Source organism: Prorops nasuta, unplaced genomic scaffold (genome assembly GCF_024137725.1).
Source record: "Prorops nasuta isolate Cenicafe-Biocafe unplaced genomic scaffold, Cenicafe_Pnas_1.2 PNAS00003, whole genome shotgun sequence".
Taxonomy (NCBI): Eukaryota; Metazoa; Arthropoda; class Insecta; order Hymenoptera; family Bethylidae; genus Prorops; species Prorops nasuta.
In genome coordinates this window covers 5,129,191-5,140,696 of record NW_027116800.1, presented here as the reverse complement: position 1 = coordinate 5,140,696, position 11,506 = coordinate 5,129,191, and the positions used below count along the sequence as shown (strand labels likewise).

Here is an 11,506-nt window from a genome sequence, read left to right as displayed (position 1 = left end):
ATTAGCTCGGTGTGTAGCTTTAATAAAAGTAATAATTTTATATTCTTATTATGGAGGTAAATGGGGAAATATTTTCTTGCCGGAAAGCGCATTAGCCCTGGAGGGAATATTGCGTTACTTCACAAGAAGCGCTGACGGCATAATTATTGCAGCTTCTGCACTGCAGGGCTGGTTAAACTGTCACTGGCCAACAGTTTATACCCCAACTTTTCTTATAACTGTTACACGTTGGCTAACGATGCGCGTAATATTTTATTCACCATATCGAATTACCTGAAATATAGTTAATTGTGCCCTGTCATTAATCATTATAATATATAAGCTGTTTTAATTGGTTGTTGACTGATTAAATCCGTCTGTATTATAACTACATGCTATTATTGTATCAACGGTTACTTCATAATTTTGATAAAATCAGACTCACTCAGCTAAATAACTTTGGCAAAATCTTATGTTTTGCGAAAAAGTACAAAGGAATTAAAATATCCTTACTCTGGCACTTGATGATAGATCTTACACTATAACGCCAATAGAATGTGGATAAGGGTAGATTTAACTGTATCAATAGTTTCACTTTTATGAAGCTCCTAATGAATAAAACTAAAAGTTTTGCTGTTAAAAGTATTATATTTATTTTACATGCCCTGAATATATTATAATTATTATTTATTTACAAATGTGTACACACTGTACATTCGGCTCTACATAACAAATATTAACACGCTACCTGTATAGAGAAGCGAGTTTTTAACACTAATTAATATATACACATATTGTGACGTGTATAGCAACACATTTAATTTAATCATTTAGCTATATTGTGAATAACACGCACAGGCCATATACTTAATCGTTCATTATTTAATTGACTAATTATTCATCTGATGATAAATATGCAGTAACTTCATCACATGCGACTCAGACCTTCGCCAATGCATACTGTCTATATATACTAATGAAACAAATTTCAGTAGCCCCTCTAAACGAATAATTAATAAACCTACAGTTATCATATCGCTGTACGGTCTATTGCATTTGGTTTCTTTAAACTGCTGATCTTAGTAGAGAATGGTTATTCCCTAAATTTTTTATAACATAACAGTTACAAAGAGTTCTTTTTGTAAAGAATATACCGCTTTAGTGGGAAGAAAAAAGTTTAAAGAGTAGATCAATAAAGTAGGTAAGCATAGTTTCTCTCATCATTGATACAATAGTTATGTATTGACGAGATAAAAAATTGTGCAACAAAAATATCAATGAATATTTAATAAAAATTTGCTTTATATACTTCCATTATTAACTACATAAATGCATTTTGAATATCGCCGCCGTGTGAGCGTGTGTGTATGTGTGTGTGTACACTAGCCGTGGTGAAAAAATAGTTGGGCTTGTATATTATATTTTTGTTATGTATACATTTACACTTTTTGCCTGATATACCACAATAATTTTCATTAATCAGATACATCGAAGCTTTTTCAAGTTGACCGTATAGTCTTGAGGCTTTTGATAAAATAAAAGCTATGTTGTGCTAATCTAGGGGAGCAACTTGACCAACGATCGTCTATAAATGGGGTGAGTCACATTGTCCTCGATATGTTGATTTAAAACTAATGGATAAACGATTTTTTCCAAAGAATACAGGTTTCGATATCTCGAAGGCAGTGGTATTCTACAGAATATTCTACTTCTCGTCTGAAACAACTCAGTCGATACAACGATTTAAGACGCATCGATTGTCAAAAGTTTAAACGCACGTGACAAAAAATCCTCTATCGTAACAATTGAGGGCCTGCGAATAACTTGTAAAAAATTCAGACTACAAGCGAGATCGGGGCTAAGTCCGCCTTGGAGACACAAGTCAGTACACACTCGGACATAAAAATCTTATGACCTTGTCAATAATACTGTTGACATTTTTTGATTAGTATACAATTACTAACGGAATTTGACTAGAGTTGAAACGATGTCGTTATGCTTAGTATGGATGGATGTTTCTATTATATTGTAGAAAATTGTGAATGATAATGTGTTGACTTAGCCTCGATCTCTTCTACTTTTTCGACACTTTTGGGGTGAAATTATAACAAGAGCACGAACTTTTACCAGAACAATATCAAGTTGCTCTTGAACATTGGAAAAGGACACTTGATGCAAACACGCGAAATGTCGAATCGTAGTGATATGAAAATAAGGGCAGGAAGGAAGGAAGGAGAAACGAAAGAAAGAAAGAAAGAAAGAGAAGGGGGCGGCCATACGATAATAGGCGGCAGGAGAGCATGGTCGTTTGCAGATGTTGTAAGATTTTTCATACTAGCAAAAGCTCCGGCACCTTGGTCCATTCGTAGGAGACTTATCGAAAATTGTAATATAGGAAATATGGAGGAATCCCTGAATGAGAGCCTAAAAAGGTATAGATGCTCCTATTTCCTCGTTCGGGCAGTTGGACGCGTTGGGCACGTACGCTGGCGCGTCAACGGATGTCCCTAAAGAAAGAAATCTCACTCCGTCGAGGGACTTTCGCATGAAAAGTTTATTTCTGTAGGAACATCGGATTTTGTTCGATGCCCGATTGGGCCAGGTCCTGTAGAGATGAGCGTCCTGGTTGGAACGCTTCAAGGCACACCAGGTGGTCTGTTGTGGCTGTCTCCTTGGGGGTAGATGCGAATGTGTGGGACATCCGCAGTGTTGCCAAGCGAGCGTAGGCCTCTTGCATTTAAATACCGGAATCCTGAATCCTTCCGGAGGCTTCAGTATCGGTAGGTCGCCCAGTTTCAATACGGGGGTGGACTTTGGTAATCTCGGTGCTGCCGCGACATCGATTTGCTCTTTGTCGGAACCAATTGATTTACGACTGACTGAATCTTGAAGGAGTCGAGAGGGGGGATCCTTGAACTTGATCGCTTGACACTGCGTAGCAGCGGATGAACGATCGAGCTCAATTAGAAACTTGGATCAGGAGGTAGTCGAAGCGGCATCATCGTCCAGCGAACTTTGCGTGGCTACACTAGCCTTCGGTTGCTGCTTCAGGCTCGATGCAGTGGTATCTTCGTCGTCGTCGATGGCGGCGGAGGCAGCGACTGTGTCGGAGGCGGCGTTTTGACGGGGATGGCGTCTACGGTAGGGCTCCCAATCCCCAGCAACCCGTCGTCAGTGAGTCGCGATTACGTCCGGGGCACTCTTGGTGCTCTCTATGCTAAAGGGTCTTCTTTGCTGATCGACTTCTATGACAGCCTCCGCTCGGTACCTGGGATCCATCGTGCAGGGGACTTGAGCTTTCGCCGTGTTAGAATGAGGAGAGCTAGAGGCCGTATTGCTCGATCTCGATCCATAAAGGGAACTGCCGTATCTCTCGCCGGAACCAGCCATCCTCTGCCTCTGAAGTTTTGGAGACTGCTGATGGACATCCGACTCTTGACTGGGCTTAGGACTCTGGAACCTTTGATAAGTCGGATAATCCAATAATTGTTCCGGATACTGAGCCACCTCGTGTATTGAATAACTATTCTCGCGCGAGGACCAGCCTGGAGGGGCAGGGATTGGATTATGTTTCGGGCATATTCCCATGGTGTCCAATCCGTGCGAGGCTGGACTGCAGCTGGAGCAACGGGATGACATTTGAGATCCTGGATGGTGAGTATGGGAGCTCCAAGTCTTTTGAGAGCTCAGAGATTTACGAGGGCTTGGCAAATGATGATGCGCACGATGATGCGCATGCTGATTGGTCCCATTTTCAACGGCGGCAGGATGCTTAAAGCCGAACGTTGTGAAGGACGGCGGTGGCGTCGGCGGTGTTGCTGCTGCCATTGTGTCAGAGGGTAATCGTGTCTCGAATAAACTTTCGCGAGTTTGACAGGAGCTATCACGCATTTCTGGCTCCTCGCTGCTGCTACTTTCTTGCAATCTTTCTTGGGTCGCGTTACTCACGTTGTTACTTTGATGGATGTCGTGAATGTCCTTCGCGTTGAAACTCATCTCTAGAACAAGCTCCTTTGTGTATTCTTGCGCTATCAATGTTGTGGGGGGCAAAAGCTCTTTACTCGGAATCACTTCGAGGCTCGGCGACTCGCTGTCGCGCTCTCTAATGTCCGTTCTCGACATTGACATCGGACGTGGCGTTGATTTTCGGCCCAGCTCGTCCAACCTGTTTTCTCGAGATTGCCTTATGTGTTCCTGCAACGTTCAACTTTATGTATCTACACACACCTGTAGATCCTCCAGCATTCACCCTCGCAGCAATGAATGCAGTGACAGGCAGAAGAAATTTTTATAATGTCATGCAAGATTGCTATGACGTGTTTACGTACCTGAATAATTTGGTGGTCCCTGATTAATTTTCGTACACAGTTAAAGACGAAGGCGAAGCTCATTCCACACATGATCAGAGAGAATACAACCAGGATGATTACGATGTGCTGGGAATCCATAAGTCGCTTCTTTTTGGCCTGTAACACACGAGAATCAGTATAAAATTAAGACTGCTTTTCAATAATGATAAAACTTCTGTAAAGCTCATGGATGTTCTTGCTCAGATTTAATAAATGTTAACTATTGGTATCTATATATTGCTATGTGTATCTCTACAGCGCTGATGTTCGCACATCGGTACACGCGTCGAGGAAGTCATCAGAAATGGCAAATTCTCTAATTGCCAAATTTCCTTCTGTTCTCACCCCTGGTGTCTCGCTTCGTGGATTTACTTTAGACAGCACCGGTTTTGATTAAATACCTCTCTGAAGTCTCGAAATTCATGCGATGCCATGTCATCCTTCCCACGAGCCAAAGCCCGAGAATTCGCAAAGATCTATTTCGTGTAAGAAGCTTCGCGTGTACCAGTGCAATACTGAATACCCGATTCTCTCCGTTGATTTGACCTCCAGCCCTCTGCTATTAATCTTCTCCAACGGCTAAATTATTTCCTGTACAATCAGCTAATACTTTCTCTCGTGTAGTAAAAATTATAATTATATCAATCACATTAATATAATTAATTGCATTATTGTAGAGCATAATTAATACTAGTATGTAAAAGGTCGTTGGATTTTATGTCTACTCTCAGCGAAGCCCTTTGTAATATTAAAACTATTTTCTTATAATCTGCATCATTTGATTTTTGTCATTTTCTATACTTATTTCTTCTCATATTTTAATATGAAAATATAGTCGGTCTTTAATTAAGCTCAAGCTCCTATTTCTTGTTGAAGATTAATTTTCAGATCTCAACGATTATTAAATTTAATGCCTAATATCGCGCATTAAATGTATACGTAATAAATCAATCAGATATCCATCATGCTCAAATTTAACGTTATATATTGAAACGATTAGTATTTTTCGGCTCAAGATACTTAACTGTAAAATGGACAAGTATGATTTGATATATATTATATATACGACACAATAAGAGTAAAGTTTTCACTGGGATATTCTATGAAAAGTGTAATTGATGAGTTAAGGTTCATCCATAGTCTTAAGGAAAAAGAAAGAACTTAAAGAAAAGGGAGAAACGTCTGACAGGTTTATTATTGCACATTCACTTACAATTTTACGTGTATTCTTATCTAAAATAGTCCAACTTGACCAAAGGTGAGACCATAAAATCGTACTGCTGGTCCATACTACATGAGGAATAGCCTAAAAGATTCTACTTGATACAAAAGATGCTAAAAACTGTGTACCTTTTAAAAATTAGGATCGGTTCCAAGTTCATCCAATCGTCTAAACGATTAAAGAGCAAGTAAAAAAATGTTAATACAATTTTAAGAACAAAGATTTGCAGACAATTTTTTGCAGGTATTGGTTTTAACATTGAAATTAAGAAATAGTCATCTTTTGATTAAAGGGAGAAGGGTTAAAAATATAAAGAGCAATTCGATATTATTGAAAGACAACTTGTAGTTTGACTAGTTCGTGCTTGTCTATTATTTGTACGAGCTGATGACGTCACACATACTAAAGTTTAAATTTAGTTGAAGCTGCGAACTTTCAACGAAAAAATAAAATATCCAGTTTCTCATTTAGGTTGTAAAATCATTTGTATTATTTTTCTTGATGGTTTTTGCGGACCCAGGAGGGCTCGGTGTATATTTTTCATTACAATTTACTCGTGTGCAGAGCGGCAAAAAAACCGACTATAGTACGTAAACTAAAATTGAGCTTGGCCATGTGGGTGAGTCTAGAGGTTTTCTCACGTCTTTGCTGTACGACCAATTTGCTTCCTGCTCCTGAAACTCGCTCAAGCTATTATTGTAACGATTGGTCAGTCCACTCGCAAGAGGAAAAAAAACCATTTGTAAACGACGAGATTCCAGTAAAAATAAAATATTCAATAGAAGCTTTGAAACATAGTGGAAAGCACATGAAGCCGATTATTGTTGATGGCTCTTGCTATAGGAATATTTTCAAAGTTTTATCGCAATCGCAAAACGGATTCATGGAATTAGGATATTCCTACGATCCAGAAGTACCTTTAATCCTGTCGTAATCTCAAAGTAGCTCGGCCGAAAGTACTTGGAGAAAATCGAGAGTGATCTTTCTGTTATCAACAGTAAGGCTGGGTTCATTTTTTCTTCGCGTAGTTTTACCTCATGCTGGAGCATTACTTTATATGAGAAGGAGACGGGAAAAGTTTCAGAATGTCATAGAGTGTGGTTGTAACGCGAGATATATAGTCCCAGTAAAAGGGTGTATCTACAGCAAAGGACCAAATCACCGCATTTCCTCCCTCTGGACAACGTAAGCGAAAATCCGACCCTTGCGTGAAAAAAGGAGATCCCGCTTTTCTCATGGTAATAAAGATTCTTTTACAATACACAAATAACCATTGTGGAGCGAAGTCTTGAAAGAAAAAATCTAGAATAATACTAAACCAAATTAAATGCGTTCTCATCCTGCAGGATCCTTCAGTGCTACCAATGAAATTGTCATTTGAACCATGGAAAGGCATTACTAGTGGGTACAAACAGAGATCAAACGGAAATCATGTATGCTTTTTTGTGATTGTCTCAAAGACATATACTATAGTATAATCGTAAAAGTAACCAACCCATCTCCTAGCTGTCTTCGGTTTGGATCAATAAACTTCTTGCTTTCAGCATTGTCTTCCTCATGTATATCTTAGGCGTGTTCAAAATGACACAGGTATAAACATGAAAGGGACAAGATCTTTCTTTATCGATATCGAACATTTATTAGATTGAGGAAGCACGCTATGTCAATATTTTCTTGTGCAGTGCAAACTTCGTTAGAAGTTTAATTTAAAGCTACTCACATATTTGTTCCATATTTTCCATGATTACCATACTTTTGCATTTTTTTTAAACAGGGCAATTACGCTCAACTCCCTGTGCAGCAATAATATGGAAACTTAATAGTAGAGTGGGTCAGCGCCGAGCGCGACGAGATGGGAAAGTGTGAAATATCGAAGGGGGAAAAATATAGAACGAGGGAGAAGAGTGTGGTCACTGCGGCAAAAACTCTCGGTCGATAGGTCGATGCCGGCTGTTAAAAGAGTGGTTAATGCAAATACAATTAAGCATAGAAATTCGAATGGGCTGCAGGCGAAAAGAGTGTTAGGTCGGAAACGAAATGGAGGCGATCAAAGGTGATAAAATAAACTGGACCATCGAGCGCAATAATACGGAGTGTATTATACCTCTGCCAGATTAATATCCCGTCGTTGCCACGGTGTCGTTAGATGCTTTGCTCTGGTAGTCTGCCAAAAACGCATATTACGATGCGATTCCCAAAAACGGAAACGCCTCGGCATAATTGACGGTCACGTACAGGTCCGCACGGAACGGGAATCATGCTAGACGTTCCGCGCTGGACTGAGTGAGCACACCAGGGGCAAAACTTCTCTAGAATAAATTAATTAGCGCCGAGCAATGGAACGAGATTGCTATTAACTCCAAATGATTTTCTATTCTCGTGGGACAATAGATGCCTCTTTCGAGTTCCTTATTCCACGAATAACTCCTTTTATCGTTTCCTCAATATACATATCTAATATATCTATATCTATCTTAATACCTCCCCAACGCCTTTCCTGACTATTGACAAACAATACAATCAAGTACCTAATTTCTTTTAGATAATACTACAATTTCAATACTCGCCCTATACGTATATTTGTAATATGTAAATAATTATTATACCCAACTTCAGATTATATCATTCTCTCTTCACTGAAACACACTTTAATGAATCCAAAATAGCATTAAAAGTGACAATTAATTGCAAATGGAATGAGATTTCAAAGAGACCAGTTTTAATTTTAAGATATATAATTCATTTATATTTTTAACCATCGATAGAAAACAAAGACGAATCTTTTTGTTTCATATGTTCTTATGGTTTTGGAGTGAGCTCTTTCAGAATCTGTCATTTTTGTGTATTTTAAATCACGTTTCAGCATATTGGATCCATCACTTTTAATTTTACCTTTTAAAGTTCAGATTAGTAATTAATATATCCAAAAATATGTAAAATTTGAACAAGAATCATTTTCTATAATAAAATATAAAAGAACCGCAAAAAGAATAGTTAAAATTAACAAAAAGAAAATAAATTTGATTTAGCTCCACGCATTCCAATTGAAAGTAACACTTTTCAACAACAAGAATACCAATTTTTAAATAATATTTGCCAGTATCTACCCTGGAATAATTGAAAATATCGGAAAAAAGCGAAACATTACCACTTCCTTACAAAATCATCGCAATATCGGGTACGCCATATTGAATTTTTTTAATTGGCCTAATGGGCTATAAGTGCACACCTGTACATATTTTATCCGATCCTAAGTTTTAGTATAATACAACCCTATTTTTCAAATTAAAATTACAGGTGATTGAAAAATAATAGAGAATTTATTGCTCACAATACAAAAGAAATAATTTTTGTACAGTTGTTCGATTTGCTTTAGTTCCGTTTACTGTTATTGAGGGGGAGTTGCTGGGCCGATCCTTTAAGCTATCTGCGATGATGCAGAAAAATGGAAGAAACGTTAGAAAAGACTACGATTGAGTAAAGGTTGTAGTGCCGAGAAGGAATGGTTTGATCATATAAACATAAAGGCTCAGTAAACAGCAAAGAGTCAGAGATTGTTCAAAGTTAGGATTGAAAGCCTTTTGTATGATGGTCGAATGCGCGGTAATCATAAAGTAGCATCATTGATTTGTACTGAGTATAACGCTAGGATACACAGTAGAAAACACGAAAATTGTAAGGTATCAGTAATGTATCCTGTGTAGCCTGTGTTAGCTTATCAAATATATCACAAAAAGTTCACCTTCCAACATTTTTATTCAATAAAAGGGAGCTGTGAGATTTTACGCAATTAAGATGATTATTTGCTTAATATTCTAGTCGTGTTTACACTTTTTAAGCCTGATTAAAATTGTATAAAAGAAAAAAATGGACAGATTTACGATAAATTTAATATGTTAAAAATGATTTATTAATTGTTTGATGGAATTGCACAAACTGAAGTAATGCAGTGAATTATGTATGCGTGGTTTATTGTACACGATTCATTTTAAATCAATGCAGAATATCTGAAAGGCATTTTATTAATTTTTAATATCCTATTAATGATGTTGCAATTCAGAGTAGCATAAATATTTCCAAATCTCTCAACTCCAGATCAACTGACTTATATTTTCTGATATTAAACGAATAATTATGATTACAGTGAATCTCTTGAAAAGACGGAAACCCTACGCAGAAGTTCCTTTTATAAATCATTCGTATATATCCCTTAGTAACGCAAAGCATTAGGATGGATAGTAAAAGTAGGGACTAATTGTAATGATGGAAAAAATTATTGTTATACAAATAATATGTACATATTTATATAATAAAGAGAAGAATGTCTGCAGTTTTTTAAGGAAATCTTTTGCTTTTTGGTAAAATTTTATCAGGACTGGAAGAGAGGTAAATGCCGAATATTAAAAATGAATTTCTTCAGGAAATTTGAGATGCTTTACTAGCTCACGCGTCATCCATCAGTCGTAGATTCAATAAATCTTCTACTCACCCCACATAACGTTTCATCCTCATCCCACTTAAAACGACAATTGACCTTGCCATTGCACTTCAATAATTCCGATATGCATGTTGCATCATCGCAATCATACTCGCCCTCTCGACAGTCTAAAACAGAAAAGATGAAATCTCAACTTTATATTTAGTAAGTTCATTTTGATGGAAGGTTATTTGGTATTACAAATGGTAAATATCTTTTATTAACCTTCCCTGTATGTTTACTCTTTAATAAAGAGAGAGGGAGAGAGTTTTATCTATATGAACCTGATATATAGTATTCAGTTTAAATTACATATCAGCAGGTATGGATTTTATTCTTCTCTCAGGGTCAATTCGGAGCTCGAATCGATTTGGAAGTTTTTGATGAAGAATTTATAACAATAAGTTTAATTGGTTGGGGATTTAGGTTAGTTAAGTTATATCTCGAATCTAAAATTACGTTGCAACATTATTAAAAGAACGTTTGGGCGTAGATATATCTTATATCAATGAATGATTAGATTCGTAAGTCAGAAGCCGTGGTAGCTTCAAATTTTTCCCATAACTGTATGTGTATACATATAGTTAGGATTACCATAAGCTCTGGTTTACCTCGATAGCGTTCAGAGGATGTTTATCATTAATTAACGATAGCGCAACGCAATCATTTCTGTGAGAATAGGCGAGGCCCGTGGTAATTATTGGTTATTGATTATGAAGCATCTGTTCGCTTTCATCCCTCAGGAGCTAACGTAAGCTTTCATAAATGGATGTAACATAATGTTCGCACAAACGTTGAATAATTTAGCCTGGCTATTTTTTATACGATTTGCTGAAACGTAGATCAAAAGCTATATAATATATATTATGATATTTCTCTAGTGCAGTATAAGACATATTGAACATATGTATATAATTCACGCGCAACAACGTGCCAAACTGTACTTCGATAATTTCAGTTATGTATACAATTAAATTATATTATGATTACTTAATAAATTTTTTGATGATTTGATCGGATCACGTAAATTAAAGTTTTATTACCTCTTAAACCACGGACTATGTGAATTTTAGATTTCAGTGATCTATTATTCAACCAGCCACGCCTTTGCTGCATTATTGCTTTGCACAACTTTTTTAGCATTTAAACTGGAGTACATCAATGATCTATAAATTATGTAGTGGCTTCTAAAAGGAGTTTGAAATGTTATAATATTGATGAAAAACTAACGCTCTTATTGTAACGCGGGTAGGAAAATTGTTAAAAAGTTTGCTTGTGTTGCGTTATCTTATAGATAACATTATTATAATTCATATTTCAGTAGCTAAATAATATCAAGGAAATTTAAAAAAACTTGTACAAGAGTCAGGGTGAAGTACAGGACTCTGCAATTAAATTTATTAGTATGTGGGATTTGTACAGCGATGTTTTCTTTTGAATTTTATGCTCCCAATCTGTGAGAGAGGGCACATGAAAAAC

At 37.0% G+C, this 11,506-nt stretch overlaps 1 protein-coding gene across 6 annotated transcripts in view; it reads right to left on the bottom strand.

Annotated features, from left to right (window-relative positions):
* Positions 1-623: 623 nt before the first annotated feature.
* Neto (Neuropilin and tolloid-like) overlaps positions 624-11,506 on the bottom strand; it is a 57,428-nt gene continuing 46,545 nt past the window's right edge. For all 6 annotated transcript variants that reach the window (XM_066746915.1, XM_066746913.1, XM_066746912.1 and 3 more), the window contains 3 exons: positions 10,040-10,155; positions 4,308-4,445; positions 624-4,173 (listed from right to left, as the gene is read on the bottom strand). In XM_066746915.1, the coding sequence (XP_066603012.1) occupies positions 3,151-4,173; positions 4,308-4,445; positions 10,040-10,155 (1,277 nt within the window). In that variant the 3' untranslated portion in view covers positions 624-3,150. The remainder of the gene's footprint in view (positions 4,174-4,307; positions 4,446-10,039; positions 10,156-11,506) is intronic.